General features: G+C 42.9%; 1 protein-coding gene across 4 annotated transcripts in view; it reads right to left on the bottom strand.

Annotated features, from left to right (window-relative positions):
* The window catches only part of ASAP1 (ArfGAP with SH3 domain, ankyrin repeat and PH domain 1), a 305,942-nt gene that overhangs the window by 65,096 nt on the left and 223,033 nt on the right, over nt 1-17,813 (bottom strand). For all 4 annotated transcript variants that reach the window (XM_040261754.1, XM_040261756.1, XM_040261755.1 and 1 more), the window contains exons 7-10: nt 14,018-14,147; nt 12,548-12,633; nt 4,440-4,515; nt 2,931-3,017 (exon numbers count right to left, since the gene is read on the bottom strand). In XM_040261754.1, coding sequence (XP_040117688.1) covers nt 2,931-3,017; nt 4,440-4,515; nt 12,548-12,633; nt 14,018-14,147 — 379 coding nt within the window. The remainder of the gene's footprint in view (nt 1-2,930; nt 3,018-4,439; nt 4,516-12,547; nt 12,634-14,017; nt 14,148-17,813) is intronic.

Below are 17,813 nucleotides of genomic sequence, written 5' to 3'. Positions count from 1 at the left end.
ATGCAAATGAGAAACTCATTCAGGCAAGCAATTTAAAACTAAACTTAAACTTAAAAAGAAAACCTCAGAGAAATTCCATGATGTGAGTCAAGAGATATAAACTATAGAATGAGAAACTCTGGTGGTATTTTTTTGGTTCAATTTCCTATTCTCTATTAGCAGTACAAATTAGCTTACTTTCTTATTAGAAAACCTTATTAACATATAAGATGCATTACAAAGGAGCAGAATCTCTCACATCCTCTAAAACTGCAAGCAATTACACCCTCATTGACTTAATGGCTTATAACCATTTCTGGCATCTAATTTATAACTAAACCTCTATTTATAGAAGCTTCAAATTTCTAATGTAAGGTATGAATGGAGTGGGCAGAGGAGTTCGTTTCATCTTACTAAATATTTACTGAGTTGTTCTGGGGTGCCAGGCAACGTACCAGGTACTGTGAAAGAAGAGATGAGCAAAATACATATAGTTTGCAAACTAAGATGGGTTACTGAGACAGACTCAAAAAAAAGAAGGTGGAGTTTGGGGAACGATTTATGGATAGCATCATTAAAAATAAAATATTTTCAACCCTGAAAATAGTAGTAAGGCAAACAGTCCTTTTACAAAGTTAGGCTATTATAAAAACCTTAAGATAACTAATTTCCTGAAACATTTGCCAAAAGTCAATAAAGAATTGTGACAAGGAAAAAATGAATCTACCAAAAATCCAAAGATCCTATTTAGAGTTCAAATTCTTGAAGCTTCCTTTAATGGAGTCAGGTTGAAGCTGGTGGGGGTGAGGAGGCTGAATGATTTGATGGGTGACTTTAATTTCTCAAGTCCTTATTTTAGATTATTTTACACTCTTCCCAAACTGGAGTGCAAGAACTCTCTAGTGGACAGTCTTTTACTAAGTCATTAAAAACCATTACCTTCTAAAGACATATTGTGACAAGAGATGATAAACACCATGAGAATGGGACAGGCATGTTGTGAAAAGTCAACTTTACTTGTAAAATACTCTGGACGTGGTGTTAATGAAAACTTATTTATTAATTTGGGGTGGAATTAAAATAAATCAGGTGGATTCCCTCATGCGTATGAGAGGCTTAGATGCAACTATGCTGTTTAACTAGTATGAGCAGAATAGTCTTCATGCAAAACAAAATGGGACTGTAATAATCTTTTTTTCTCCCAAGAAAGCTTCCACACACAGGTAAGAGGTAATCCCTTGTGACAAAACAAAGGTAGGAAGTGCTTAAGTATACAACTGCCAGTTAAAAACCGTGTTGTTTTCTCCCCAGACAGAGACCTAGCTCTGACCCCTCCAGGTGGGTATTTCTAGGGCTCTTACACTGACAAGTAAGAAGTAAGAAGCTACAGGAGACAGCTTCTCCCAGGGCCGGCAATAAGCATGATCTGAAGCCTCAGAGCACAGGTGCAGACGCTGCAGAGACTGGGTGAGCTGGGTACAAGCTCACACGCCTCCCAGCCCCTTGATGCCTCCTTCCAGGGATCAGCAGGTGCTCAGAGCAGGGCTACAGGCTCCACTCGCTGCATGAACACCCAGGATTTATATAAAAACTGGATTTGAGGAGGCAGGAGGGTAGAGGGTGACGGTCATTTAGTCAAGGGAACCTTCAAGGTTGCTTTAAGATTAATGGTGTTGGTACATGCTTGAGGGGGTTGCTTTGTTCCTGTTTTGGACTCATTGAACCCCTTTTGGAAACTTTAGGAATTTACAGAGTGTTAGTTTGCAACATTTAAAAAAAAAGCAGGGGGGACACTTCCCCCAGTGGTCCAGTGGTTAAGACTGCCTTTCTCTGCAGGAAGGGTGGGTCCAATCCTTGGTTGGGGAACTAAGATTCCCACATGATGCACGGTGCAGCCAAAAATTAAAAAAAAAAAATCAGCTTGCAATTGTGAGATAACACAGGGAGGAACTGGCACTATAAAAAAGTGCTGTATTTTGTGTGATTTTGATTAAGTATTGCACTTAAACTGAATCCATCGTAATTTCATAATGTAAGCACCACTACCTTCTCCCATGCAATGAATGGTGTGTACTACTCCATGTGACCTTCACATGAAGTCCCTTCCCTTCAGTTGCACAACCACGTCTAGGTTTTTGCCTCAGAAGCAGCATGTCTCACTCCTCCACCCACCCTGCCCCAGGCTGTAGATGGGCTGCGGACTCCGCTTGGGTCTTTCTGGCTTCTTCTCTTTTCTGGCACGGCCCCTCCCAATCTCTTACAGCCTCCATACTGCTGTAGGTCTGATCGCTGGTTCACACGGCTGACTATTTCCTACTAGGCAATGAGCTCCTTGACGGAAGGGACCCAAGTTCAGTGCCTGGAACAGCTGCTGGTGCACGGTAAGTATTCATTAAATGCTTGACCAAACAAATGGACAGATGAGACTGGTAATTAAGGATGTGTACTGCATTCATTTAACACTTAACCATTCACTGCATAGTCCGTTTCAGCCCGCAAGGACAACCTCGCATTATTGTTCTAACTGTCGGGACAAAAGCTCTATATGCTCTGCATCAAAGTAAGTTCTCTATTTTTCTGGTAGAATGAGACAGGCTCCTTAGCTGCCTGGGAAGACCGGGATGATCTAAGAGGAATGGGAGTGTGCTCATCAATGCTTACTCTTCAAAGCGTTGGGGGGATGCTCTTCTGAAGCACACCTCTTAAAGCCAGGATGGCAAACCTGGTCATGGAACTGGGCACATGGTAATTTCTTCTTTTACAAGGAGGGAATGGGAATTTAAAGGCTGTTTCTACTGCGTTTTAGATGACAGCTGTATCTTGGGACTCATCTGTCCCCACCAACACCATGACCACCCTGGTAGGAAGCCCTCCCTATGCTTGTTCTGCAGGTCGGGACGCGGGGCCCTGCTCGGAAGGTGAGCCCTGCTGGAAACACAGAGACCACCTACTTCTTTCTGATCGAGTTGGAGGGAGGACTTTATTAGGTCTCGGAGTGCGGTCAGCTGTTTCTTTTCTTCATCCTGGGTCTGTTTGATCTATGAGAGAAAAACATTTCTTCTATCACTCATCTCTCATACATTTATGAGCGGAGTTTAATTCATCCAAATAGATACCACTCATCAAACAATTATACAGTTGGTTTCCTTATTGAAGTCCTTCGCATGGTCTCATTTTTGACAGGCACGATTTTCTCATCTTCTTAAACTACCAGTGAGGTTGGAAATTAGTGAATAACGCAACATGCTTTCTTATTACATAGTATGTCTAGGCCAGACAATGAACTCAGAAGGACTATTTTAAACAAAGGTAAGAAGTAACACTGAGTCATTTGAGTTTTTCAAAGGGTGGTATCGGAAATACCATGATGTGATTGAATGACCGGAGAATGACCCTCAGAATGATCGGAACCCCAGAGCTAATGCCTAGACGAAAGTTTACAAAGTTTACACAAGTGCAAGGGACTGGTGCTGCTTTCCTTTCTTCTTTTCTTTTTCTTTGGTGCTGCTTTTCCTAATTACTTGGAATTTAACTGCAACCTGAGCCATGTTAGCTTATTCAAGAAAAATCAGAAAAAATTCACAGCTGTGTATTTTTGAAGTTCTATCAGAATATCATTTGTAACACTAAAACCTTATTTGAGTACATGCAGTTACACTCCTAAATACATACTTTCTTTTTTGAATTTGAAAGTGAATGTTCATTTCCACCCCCAAACTTTCAACTTTTTATTTCGTATTGGGGTATAGCCAATTAACAATGCTGCGGTAATTTCAGGTGAACAGCAAAGGGACTAAGCCATATGTATGCAAGTATCCATTCTCCCCCAAACTCCCCTCCCATCCAGGCTGCCACATAACACTGAGTAGAGTTCCATGAGCTGTACATTAGGTCCTTGCATATACTTTTAATATTATTCATTGCCAACTGGTTCATGAAGAACAAATTTGAGATTTCTATATAGGCATTTAGTTTCTTGCTCAAAAAAGTTTTCCTCTTGATTTTCTTATTATAAAGGCAAAACACAGATAGTAGGGGGAAAGAAAGGAGAAGGAATATAAAACAAGCAAGCAAGCAAAAAAAAATCATAAATATCTGCTCATTCAGAGACAGTCACTTAGCTGCTTTCCTTCCAGGATAAAAATTTCTTTTTGTCTTTCTACTGCTGATGAAAGGGCACTCATGTGATGATAGTCATTCAGAACCAATGGCCATCCACCTGCTCCCTGCCCTACCCTGCTCTTCCTATGTCCCAGAAACATACTCTGGAATATCTGACCAGGGATCATGTCTCCAAGTTAAACTGGAGGGGGAAAAAAAGTTTATTGGCCTTAGGTTTATGCTGACACATCACTTCACCCTGTCTTCTTTTCTTTAGCACTCTTAGAATACAGATGACAAATTACTGTTATTTATCCACAAAAGCAAGTTAAAGTGCATGCATTTTGTAAAGAACTTACATTATACAAATCAGCAGCCAGTTTTTCAATGTACTGTTTCAATTTATCAGCTGTTTTCAAACCATCTTGAAAGAAACTACAATGGAAAACAACAGAGATTTACCAGTGGTTTTTAAAAAACAATATGAACCATAGTTACCTGAAAAATCTGAAATTTCCATAGGTACACATTTACTCTCTATCCATATATCTATACAAAACACTTACAAAATTAATTTCAGTATTTTATAAAGACGTACAAACAAATTATAGGAAGGCAGATTCTTTACCGGCTGAGCTATGAGGGGAGCCCAAATTATAGGCAACATTTGACATATGCTAGCAAGTGTCACATGGATACGCAAGCAACAGCTATAGTCTGATTTATATGAAGTACATTTCTTCATGGTTGTGCCAAGTTTGAATTCAAAAGAGACAGATACATAAACCAGTGGAGTAAATGAAGCTGAACTGGACATTAAGGAGAGCAATAAAGGGCAGAGGACAGCAAGGGTTCTTTCTGTTTCCCAAGATCTCTGTGTCCCAACATATTTGAAACAAAGGCTGTCGAATCAGTGGTACCAATGAATTTGGAAAGCTTTCAGTTCATGAAGACACACCAGCCACATTTCAAGTGCTCAGTCATCACGTGTGGCTGATGGATACCAGGTGAGACAGGAAAGAATTTCAATACTTCCATCACTTCAGTATGGCAGGAACCAACACAATATCATAAAGCAATTATCTTTCAATTAAAAATAAATTTTAAAAAATTTCCATCACTTCAGAAAGTTCTACTGGACAGTGCTGCTCCAGGTGAAGAAGAAGCAAACTGAGATTTGAACAGCCTGCAAGGAATGTTACAAAACATACATTTTTATGGAGAAAGAGGGATGGTTTCAGTTTGAGATGGTATTGATAAAAACGTGAAGTTCTTTATCAACAGTGAAAGCAGGCTGGGAGGAGGGATAATCCCTATCAGTTAAAAGGCTGAAGAAAGACCCAGGCAATTTATCTGCCTACAGTTAAATTCTTCTGAATGTGACACAGACTAGGAAAAATCGACGTAAGGAGGGATGATTTTAATCTACAGTACGATCCAATGTTTGTAAACCAAACAAGTCACATACGTAAATCCAGTAAATTTCTGAGTAAGGAGATTACGAGTCCCCTTCCCCCCGCCCCATTAGCTCCATTTTCAAAATATTTTCTTAAGATCATATATTACTCAGGCAAAATAAAATCAATCAACACTTAGCCTAGGAGGATGAGGCTGAGCTGAGTCCCTCTCAGACGATTACTTTAGGGCCAACTTCTGGGCTTTGGTGGGAAGTGGGGGTCGGGGTGGGGGGTAGGGGGTTGCTGGGGGCGGGGGGCGGAGGCTCCAGGGGAACAACGCAGCCCGCAACAGTCCTCGTGACACCCAGGGGCCAGCACCGCGGTCAGCAGAGCCCCCTGAGCGCCCCGCCCACCCACGCTCCATGCTGCCGGCTGCTGGCTGGGGCTCAGAGCCGCAACCTCCACAGAGGCCCCGCCTCCCTGTGCCCTTCTTCCCTCTCTCTGACCTGGTTCCCTTTCAGTGGAAAAGCCTGGCTTTAGGAGTAAAAAGCGTATCACATTTTGGCTCCAAACCTCACCATATGTGTAATAACCTGGGGGGGGTTACTGCCCTTGGCTGACCACGAGCATGCTTAGGTCCACCTGTGGACGCTTTTTGAACTTCAAGGGGCACCGGGTGAGCCACTACCGGTGAAAGCGTTCTGCTGGCTGGAGAGGGAAAGACCAGTGTCAGCTCTGATGACCCCATCACTCAACCTGGACTTGGATGCTTTCCCTGCAGAAGCGGAAATTGCCGAGTGACATCCCACTTGTCCCTTGGCCAATTTCTCTGTAAGTTAGTGAAATAATTTGGAAAATAGGTGATGATGTAATAATAATAATAACGATGGCAGCTAATGTGTAATTGAGTACTCAGTGCCAGTCACTCACCATTATGCATAATTCATGAAATATCCCTTTTTAAAGGTCTCTTTACAGTCTAACAAAATAGGTAATTATTATCATTAACCTGTAAGACAGATAAAGAAACAGGCTCAGAGAGGTCAAGTGGGTTGTCTAGGGTCATCGAGTCATTAAGTGCAGAGTTTGGATGTGAGTATCTGTTTTCCCATCTCTGAAGCATAGGTAATTAAAGCACAAGGCTGATCTGGGCCCAAATCTTCGCTCTCCCACTGAATAACAGCAAAATCTCCGGAGCCCTGCGCCTTGATGTCCTTATACAGGAAACGAACAGAATGGCATGGACCTTGGAGAGTTCTCATGAGCACCAAGATAAAATGCCAGGCACAGAGAAACAGCTCAATGCACGATGGCCACAGGCCAGCGAAATGGGCTTCTTCATTTTTCTGAACTTAGGGACATAGCAGAACTGGTTCATTTGTTAAAATAAGTAGCTTGAAAGCAATATGACCACATTTTAAAGATACTGGGTGCAAGAAAAAGGTAAACTGCCAACTGATGGGCGGAATGACCCCTGCATTTACACTGAGGAGCTAAGACACACCTCCAGAGGCTGGGAGCAAGCACAGGAGTGCCCAACACCGTCACCCACCCATCAGGCAAGACACATCCTCCTTAGAACATCTCGGAACCTTCTTGATCTTGAGAGTTGCCATGTACTTCGCTTCTGTCTTAAGTCACTCTAAGCAGTGACGGGGAAGGAAAATATTGTGTTCTTCTGTTTAATTTAAAAGAAAAAGAGAGCAGAAGGTCTCCCTGATACCCCTTTATCACATGTACTGCTTGGCTTAGGAAGAGGTATTGCTTGGCCAAAAGCTGAAAGATTCACAGAGCATTATTTTCATCAGTTAGCACTCCCTGGAATAGCAGAGAGTTCGGTTCTATAAAACAAACTATAAAGCAAAAAATTTTAAAAAGCACCCTCTCACAATCCAACCACCAGTCCCTTAGGAAAGCCTGAAATCCAAGCTTCAGGTTTGGCTTAAGTCAAGTATTGATTCCCAGCTGTCTAGGTAATGGGGACATTTTCTCCCAGATATATTCTGTGTGTGTCCTGTGTTATTTAAGAAACTTGAAAGCACAGGGGCAGTGTAAATACTAATTAACTGCAAATACATCTTGACAGTTCAGATCAAAGAGAGGTGGAGAGTGGTAGACTGGACTCGCACATGGAGATTCTTAAAAATACAGACGTCCAATTCCAATTCCAGGCTTACAAATCAGAATTTCTGCATACTGAAAGCATGCACTCTGAGTGAGAGACCTAGGTTCAAGAGTTGGTTCTGCCATCTTCCAACTGTTAAGTTTCAAGAATCTTTGTTTCTGTTTTGTTTTTTTTTTTTGTTTTCCCATTTAAAAAAGTAAGATAAAATTCATGTAACATAAAATGATACATCATTTTAAAGCATGCGGTTACCATTGTGCAACCACTACCTAATTCTAGAAATTTCCATCACTCCAAAAAGGACACTGTACCTGTGAACAGTGACCCCCCAATTTCTATCTTCCTCTTTCCCTGAACAAACAACAATCTACTTTCTGCCTCAAAGGACTCGCCTTGTCTGGACATTTCACTTAAATGGCATCACATCATACGTAATCTTTTGTATCTGGCTTCTTTCACTTAAAGTAACAATTTTTTAAAGAAAATTGAGGTACAGTTGATTTGCAATGTTGCTACTTCCGTGCATAGAGCAAAGTAATTCAGTTATACATATAAAATCTTTTTCAGATCTACTCTGAGTTCCTTAAATCACATGATAGAGTTTGCACCCTCCTTTTTTTTTTTAATATTTATTTATTTTATTGCGCCAGGTCTTAGTTACAGCATGTGGGATCTAGTTCCCTGACCAGGGATTGAACCCCGGGCCCCCTGCATAGGGAATGTGGAGCCTTAGCCACTGGACCACTAGGGAAGTCCCTGCACCCTACTTCTTAAACCTGGGCTGAACTTGTGGCTAACTGTCTAACTGAACACATCACAAGCATAACAGTGCCATACTGGAAGCTGAAAAGTCAATCTTGTGTGTCTTAACTCTTCCTCTTTCAGTAATCCGAACTAGTATGAAAACAAACCCAGGCTAAAAGGAGTTGTCCTGCAATCAGCTAGCTGAGTGTTCCAATAGCACTGCAGCCTCTCTTGGAGCCTCAGCTAAGACTACTTGCTGCTGAAACCCCCTTGGGCACGGATGACCCTCCTGGTGGCTCAGTGAGGCTGCCCTCTATGTCTGGCTTGGACGTCATCTCTGGAACATGCTGTCCTGCAGCCCGTCTCCCTGGCTTACTCCACTGCATTGGCGGCCACACCCCTCTGCCACTGCTGCTTTTGATTATGGTCCTGGCCACTGAGTGTGGTGAGGCATCCCACTGGGGTTCTGATTTGCCCTTCTCAAATGACTAATGAGAGCGAGCATTTAATCATGGGCTTTCTGGCCATTCGTGTATCTTTTTTGGAGAACTGGATATCTGAATTTTTGGTCTATTTTTAAACTGCGCTCTCTGTCCTTGAGTTGTAAGAGTTCTTTATACATTCTGGACACTAGATGCTTATCTGATAAACAATTTGCAAATATTTTCTCCCCTTCTGTGGGTTGTCTTCTCACTTTCTTAACAGTATCCTTTCACTCACAAGTTTTTAACTTCGAAATCCATTTTTATTTTTTTCCCCTTTTGGTTCCTTGTGCTTTGTCTGTTTTGACACATATTAATTGAACATCTATTAAATAAACGACTGTGCCTTTGGGCAAGTTACTGATCTTTTCTGAGCTACAATTTCCTGATTGCTTTTGATAAATTCTAGCTGTTATTATCTGTAAGATGAAAGATGATAAAGTAATGTGCGTAAGTGCTCTTGAGTCTGCAGACCATAATGATACTTGCCACTGCTAGAAGGGGTGGCTAAGCAGTAGAATAATACATTTGTCTTGGAAACAGCATGTTACTGACAATGTTCATGCTGGCAAGTGAGGAGTAATCGGTGTGGGCGAGCTGAAATGACTGACACGACTTCTTTTCTGCTCCCTTTAGTTTTCCACGGCAGCAGCTGTATGCCTGCCAGGTATAAGCACTACGATGAGAGATTATCAGAGCAAATTCATTTTGGAGCTCCACCTGACTTTATGTTAAAAAAAAATCATTTTGAGAACTGGAATCAGGTTCTCAGAATATGAAATTTCTCTTTTTACATCTAAGTAGAATGCTTTACGGAGAAGGCAATGGCACCCCATTCCAGTACTCTTGCCTGGAAAATCCCATGGACTGAGGAGCCTGGTGGGCCGTAGTCCATGGGGGCGCCAAGAGTTGGGCTCAACTGGGCGACTTCACTTTCACTTTTCAGTTTCATGCATTGGAGAAGGAAATGGCAACCCACTCCAGTGTTCTTGCCTGGAGAATCCCAGGGATGGGGGAGCCTCATGGGCCACCGTCTATGGGATCACACAGAGTCGGACACGACTGAAGCGACTTAGCAGCAGCAGCAGAATGCTTTACAGGTCCACGCTACATCTGGTAAGGGTTTGGGGAGACTGAATTAGGAAGGAGGAAGAAGAGTCCTCGGAAGAAAGCTCCACTCGTCTCTTGCTGTAATGGTATCTGTGAGCCTCAACCTGGGGTGGCCAGTGTCGGATTACAGCATAGCCCAGTTCTACTGCTGGATGGCTTTGAATCGCTCTCCCCACAGGGAGGTGTTCCGTGTGTAGGGTTTCCTCCTGCTGATCTTTCTCTGCCCTGGGGTAGATGCTTCTACCAGGCTCCAGTGTCCAAATGCCAGCCTTCCTCCGAGTCCAATTCCAACAGCCCCCACCACCTTCAAGGAGCCCTCAGCACTCTGTAGCCAGAAGTCTGTCCTCCTGATTTTCTGTGTCATCAGTCACTTCCCAGCCGAGTGATGATTCTTGATGGACCCGACTTACTTCCTGCATCGCACAATGAACTCCCAAGGGCGGAAGCCTTGTTACGTCGCTGCACCCTATAACCTAGCAAAGCCCCTGGCTTCTGCTAGGGGACTGATAAATATTTGTGGAAGGAGAAAAATACAAGAATCAAGGGAAGATGCTGTCCTTTTCACATTTACCAACAAAGGCTAATATATCTGTAGTTTACATAACGTCTTATTTTTTGAAAACTCATGTTTGTTTACATTAAATCCTTCTACATGACTTACAGATTTTTGAGACCGAAAGAGATTTCTAAAATCAGGTGAAATCAGACTTGCTGCTCAATTGCTGTAATTGAGAGACAGCGCCAAAGCCTAACCACTGGACCACCAGGGAGCATTTCAAATATTGTGACTGAGAAGACAGAGAGATTCACTGATTTCTGTGCAAGTTTCAAAGAAAGATCTGTGTTGAGGAAAAGTAAAACTGATGAAAGATGAAAGACTCCCCCTAAACTAAAATCAGGGACCACCACTACACATTTCAAGGTTTCATAAGCACCCTGCTGTGATAAGAAGGCAAAGGTTAGTCTGGGTCTTCAGGATGAGGCTTCTGCAGGTCAAATTATCTTATAAACATGGAACTGTTTCCATTTCACTGTATTATTCTTATATCTGAAACTTTCATAGAAAGTAGAATTTACTTTGAAAAGAGGAAAAGAGCAAAATCGAATTTATGTAAATAACCAGTTGATTGTTAAAAGTTTGATCTTCCTGAACAGAAACAATCCTGTATAATAAAAATGATTCTTAATTCCACTCAGAATCACCCGAGCAGCAAACAGGCGCAGTGCAGCAGGCATATGCATTTTCTCAATTCTCCCATCTTCCCAAGATCCGAGGTGGGTCTACTTACGAACCTTAACCCCACCTGACCCCACCTGATGAGGATACTGCGGTTTAGAGAAGCGCCTGACAGGGGTCACATGGTTACCAGAGCCTGGATCTGAAATCCCCTATCTGCCCCACTCAAGCCTGGTGCTTTTCCCATCACGTTAATGCTGGCTCCCTTGAATGTTTCCGTTGAACACAAAGGATTTCCTAGGTATGATATTATAAAAAAGAATGCCCAAGAGATGACGAAAGGAAATTACAAAATTTAACTTCTTGGAGAGTCAGCATCTCACCTAGTATAATACTAAGGACTTTTAGCCCAATTATAGACTACTGCTTATAGACTACTGATGACAGCAGTCTACATATAAATAAGTATGAGAGCTGCCTGGACCATTTTGGAATGTCCATGCACTATTTCTCTCTAAATTCTACAGATTTAGTACAGACTTGTATAGTAATCGGTACATTTTCAGACAGAAATTCTACCATAAAACCCAAGAAAGCTAACCCAGAAAGTAAAGGAGATGTGATGAAGCCAACGTGGTGCCACAAGCATAATACGAGGGTGGCCCTGCACCACAAGCCACAGCGGGGCCCGTGGAGACAACCGTGCCTCCCCAAAAGGCAGCAGCAGCTACACAGGAACTCAAGTATGAACACCAAGCGCTGCCAGCGTCCAGAGTATTCAGTTTCACTTAGTTTAAAAGTGAAGTCGCCCAGTCGTGTCCGACTCTTTGCGACCCCACGGACTGTAGCCCACCACGCTCGTCCGTCAATGGAATTTTCCAGGCAAGAATACTGGAGTGGGTTGCTATTTCCTTTTCCAGGGGATTTTCCTGACCCAGGGATCAAACCCAGGTCTCCTGCATTGCTGGCAGACGCTTTACTGTCTGAGCCACTAGGGAAGCCCTTAACTTGGATGATGCAAAAAATGAAACAAAAACAGCCCCATGTAGGAATATGTTGTACAAATGACCCAGTAACAGGTAAGATGCCAAGTTAAGCAGCGGAGGGAAGTTACTAGAAAGGCCTCTTTAGTGACAAAGTGACACAGCCACCATGCATTTGACACAATAGCTCTACGGCTGTCAAGGCCAATGCCAGAATCCGTAAGACGGCGTTCAGAGAGGCTGAACAGTTGCCCTTAATTCGAGTGACTGATTTATAGAAAACACGGAAGGTGGAAGACAAAACCATTTCTTGGCATCTGGCATAGAAGGTCACTATAACAACCATGCACAGGGACCAAATGAAGGACAGAGGAGAAAGAAGGAAGAAAGCTGAGGGCACGGCGGAGCCTTACGTGGGCTGATGATTACGGCGGCAACAGTCCACTTACTTGCACTGTGCGTGATAATACTTTATCAGGTTCTGCAGCAGATCCACACCTTTTTTGGTCTTGATTTCATTAACTTTAATGAGATACTGTGGAAATAAAACAGAATTGGACGATGATCATTACAGAGAAGGCTCTCTGGCATGGGTTTGGGTGCCACATCACCGATTGTGAGTCTGCAGGAGGCTGGGCTGCAGTCAGACAGTGTGAGCTGACTTAGGGCACGCTGATCTGACAGTCACAAGGGTGCAACACAAACTGATTAGCGTGTTAGCATTTTATAAATGCTTAAGATTAGTTTACTAGACAAGCAGAAACCAAACACAGCAAAACATTCTGGAATAATGGATTATCCTACCCCCTACCCCAGTTCAGTGGATCTCAAACTCACTGTTCATGTGGACAAAACCTGAAAGATGGACTGAAAGACAAATGGCATTCTCTTTAAGGAAAATGCTGTAAGATACTCAAACATTCAGACCAAAGAGGTAAATTGGAAAGTACTTTAGGTACTAAAAGGGGAAAGGAAAAAAAAAATAATAATAATGCACTTGCTTGCTTAGTCGCTTCAGTCGTGTCTGACCCTCTGCGGCTACGTGGACCATGATGGCCCGCCAGACTCCTGTGTCCATGGGATTCTCCAGGAAGAACACAGGAGTAGGTTGCCATTTATGCGCTAAACATTACTGGCTCTGATTTTCACAACTGGCCAAGATTTTCTGTTGATATTGTTTGCTTCTTGTTCACTTGTTTATGGTGTGAAAGTGCTCATGAACAGATAAGTTCCCAGAAGGAGCTGAAGGCTGATGAGGGGGGTCAGAACAGAAATTTAAAAAAAAAAAAAAAAATTAAGGAAGAAAATCTTGAAACTGAGAAAATTCTATCTACTTTAATATTTTCTGAAAACCGCCAAAAAAAAAATTCTATTACTCAGTATCAGAATGAGTTGGTCTCTAGGTCACGGAATGCCACTGTTCAATGGGAACCCAGTTTGAGAACCACTGCTCTAAGTCTACGGTAACATGCTTCTCATTGCATTTCCCCTCACAAATTCAGACTTTTTTGACTACTTCATTGCAGTTTTCATTCAAACTGGACACAGGGTTAAAACCAAAACAAAACAAAACCATGCTGTACAACCTGTACTAGTAAAAATATTCACCAGTGTTACCTCTCACTCCCAGGTTTTTTTTTTTTCCACACTCACTCACAAGCGATATTAAAGTTCTCACCAAAGAATCCCGTTTTGGCTTAAAGAGCCCCCTAGGACCCGGGCTCAAAATATGAGACAACAGTGAGACGGCGGATCCCAAAAGGCTTGGAGAAAAGTGGAGATTAGAGAGTCCTTGAGAAACGGTCCCCTCCTCTGATCATCAAACCACAGCCCGCGTTTAAGCATAAGGACGACTGACCAGCAGGAAAGGCGAGCGGGAACCGCGTCCGAGGCGCAGGGCATGCTCCGGCCGTCCTTACCTCGCACATCTGGAGCTGGAAGAGGCGCCGCTCCTTCTCCATTTCCTCTGCAATCTCGGCGCCGGTGATCTCCGTGCGGATCATCCCGTGCTGCTTGGCGTGCTCCCTTTTCTCCTTCTCAATTTTGGTACTATAACCGAAGCAGACGCCAGCATTTAAAAACCAAAAAACCACACTCTTGTCTTTAAGGACAGCCATTTGACTCTCTTCATTACTACAAGAGGCTGCTGCTGCTGCTAAGTCGCTTCAGTCGTGTCCGACTCTGCGACCCCATAGACGGCAGCCTACCAGGCTCCTCTGTTCCTGGGATTCTCCAGGCAAGAATACTAGAAGAGGCAGGGGCTCTTAAATGGACGGCATCTATCAAAAGTTGAAAATCTTAAGTTCAAAGAAGAGTCAACACATTGTATGGACTTTCACCGAGGACACTGCCTACGTTTTAACTTTGATCTCACCCTTGAGAGGATTCACCTAAGTTCTTTTCCATGCTGGTTGGCATCAAGTCACTGTGACAGTTTACCTTTTCCGCAGTAAAGCACTTTCATGATACGGAAGAAATCAGGAGGTTGGAGGCCTCAGGCATATCTTGATTATTAATAGACTATAAGACTTGAGAGTTATTTCAAGAGTATATAATGGGTCTTTGGAGGCATGCACAAAAGTTAGCCAAAGGTAATATTCAATATTTCTCTAAACATTGGTTGTTTTTCACTCTCTAATGATATTTTAGTCATTTAACCACCTGGCAATGGATTGTACACAGTCAAGATTTAGGAGAAATCCAAATCTCTTCTTTGGAATGCTGTGAAAATGTTCTTCAGTTGGGAGAGGGCCAGGAGGGAGCCAAGGAAATAAGCACGGAGAAAGCACATTAAACCAAGAGTACCTGAGGGGGATGCTTGGCTACAGCAGATAATATTTTGGTATCAATACCAATGGCCACAGCTCTTTTTGTAAAAATCCATTTAATCTGAAAGCAGACTTCTAATTTCTTTCTTTCTAACTCAGACTTTCTTAATGACGGCTTCATTTCAGTTTTCATTCAACTGGTGGTGGTTTACTTGCCAAGTTGTGTCTGACTCTTGTGACCCAATGGACTGTAGCCTGCCAGGTTCCTCTGTCCCTGGGATTCTCCAGGCAAAAATACTGGAGTGGGTTGCCATTTCCTTCTCTAGGGGATCTTCCCGATCCAGGAATCGAACCTGGGCCTCCTGCATTGCAGGATTCATTCAACTGGACACACGGTTTAAAAAAAAAAAAAGCTATATACCTCAACCAGTAAAACTTAATATTCACCAGTATTATCTCTCACCAGAACTTTTTTCCCCACATTCACTCACAAGCAACATTAAAGTTCTCACTAAAGAGAGCCTATCATTTATAGTTGTGAAACCAAAGATTGACCTAGCCTTTGAGTTTTCTTTTAAATTGTGGTGATGGGAAAACAAACCCTAAGAAAGCCAATATCTTTGCCAACACACAAACACAGTAGAAAAATCGAGCCATCAACTCAATGAAAAACTTACAAACTGGGCTGAGATTCACTGTAATACCCTAGTGTCTGGCACACCTAAGCAACTCTTCCATCATGCACCTCACAGGTTAAATGGGTGTGAACGCAGGGATTTTACCAGAAGGAGAATAAGCCTCAGCTCTCTCTCCACTGGTGTGGGTGGGAAGAGAAGCAGGAAGCTACAGATTCTGGAGAGGGAGCATGAGCAGGGAAAACTTAATAGTGATGACAGACTGCAAGGAGATCTAACCAGTCAATCCTAAAGGAAATATAGCCCTGAATATTCATTGGAAGGACTGATGCTGAAGCTGAAGCTCCAATACTTTGGCCACCTGATGTGAAGATCCGACTCACTGGAAGAGACCCTAGTGCTGGGAAACAGTGAAGGCAGAAGGAGAAGGGGGTGGCAGAGGATGAGAAGGTTGGATGGCATCACCAACTTAGTGGATATGAGTTTGAGCAAACTCCAGGAGATGGTGAAGGACAGGGGAGCCTGGCATGATGCAGCCCATGGAGTCAGAAAGAGTCGGACACAACTGAGCAATGACAGACGTTGGGTTAACATGGTGATGACCACATGCATTTATTTATTCTTCCTTCACCAAGCTCACTAAAATGATAGGGAAGTCATTAAAAAAGTATAATCTCCCAAAGACAGGAATTGGAGACCAAAAAGAAAAAAAAAAAAAAACCTGAGAGAATTCAACAAAGATTTGGAAGAGCAGGTCTGAAGAGAGAAAAGTCTGCACCCCAAACGACAGGGTCCCCTGCCTTCTGCAGCTTCCAGAATATACTCACTAGATGGGGACACAAGGGGCTGGGTGGTCCCAGAAGACAGACCTCTGGATACTGACATGTAGAATAATCGCGATTAAAAAACTGATTTGACATCCCCTAACTTAATACCTAAAGAGGCAGCTCTAGATCTCTTGAGAAGTCCTGATATGTACATGACCTTTCAGTGAACATGTGGGGTGCCTTGCTCTGAGATATGTATGGGCAGTCAGGGACGATAAGGATAATTGAGCAAAGGCCCCAAAATGAAAGGGAGAGATCAAAAAAGACAAACAGCAGGACTGGGGTGGCACAGGGAACCAGAAGCAGTAAGAAAGCAGAAAAAATTTTATAAAAGGTCACCAAATCCTCAGAGAGCTAAAACAGTATCTCTACAAAACAAGAAACTATAAAAGAAGCTTCCCTAACCCCAACTAATTGTGAAAAAAAGCTTTTAGAAATTTAAAACATGATGACCAAAATAATACACACACACAAAATAAATGGAAACAGTGGGAAAAAAGGTGAAGAAATAACCTAAAATATAAATAGGACAGAAAAGAGAAAAGTGTAAGGACAAGCTAGAAGTCCAACACTGTATGATGAGGTGTGTTAAAAAAAAAAAAAAAAAGCCTGAGGAATCACATGAAAAGTTTCCAGACTTTTCGTGAAGGAGTAAAAAGCTACAAACAGGTCAGTGCACACACCATGGCATATGCAGCAGCTCTGCAAGACCACCATAAAGGGAAGACTTTCACACACACAAAGAAATGGGAATCAGAGACATCTCATTTTTTTTTTTCATTAGCAACACTGGAAATCGCAAAACAATGGAGTAACGCTTTCAACATTTTGCGAGAAAATGATTATAAAGTTAAAATTTTATGTTCGGCCACCTCTCAATTCTGTGTGATGGCAGAAGGAAGGTATTGCTGGACATGCCAAAACCTGAAAATTTTACCTCCTCTAGAGCTGCTCTCTGGAAAGGGCTTGGAGATGTCATGAAAGTGAAAGCTGCTAAGTTGTGTCCGACTCTCTGCAATCCCCTGGACTATACATACAGTCTATGGAACTCTCCAGGCCAGAACACTGGAATGCGTAGACTTTCCTTTCTCCAGGGGATCTTCCCAACCCAGGGGTAGAACCCCAGTCTCCCACATTGCAGGCAGATTCTTCACCAGCTGAGCCACAAGGGAAGCCCAAGAATACTGGAGTGGGTAGCCTATCCCTTCTCGAGCGGATCTTCCCAACCCAGGAATCAAACCAGGGTCTCATGCATTGCAGGCAGATTCTTTACCAACTGAGCTATCAGGAAGCCCTCAGGGAAGAGGTGGTGTGATCACAAAATACTGGGCTTACCACAGCAAGGAAACAGGTCTACCACTAGGGGGAGCCCCCAGGGTGAGAGCCGCTCTGCTGACATCTCTCTCTTGAGTCACTTAGTTGTGTCCGACTTGTGACCCCATGCACTGTAGACCACCACGGTCCTCTGCCCATGCGATTCTCCAG

The sequence above is a fragment of the Oryx dammah genome, unplaced genomic scaffold, assembly GCF_014754425.2.
Source record: "Oryx dammah isolate SB20612 unplaced genomic scaffold, SCBI_Odam_1.1 HiC_scaffold_19, whole genome shotgun sequence".
Taxonomy (NCBI): Eukaryota; Metazoa; Chordata; class Mammalia; order Artiodactyla; family Bovidae; genus Oryx; species Oryx dammah.
The sequence above is the reverse complement of the archived record's forward strand: the minus strand, read 5'-3'. Positions and strand labels throughout refer to the sequence as shown.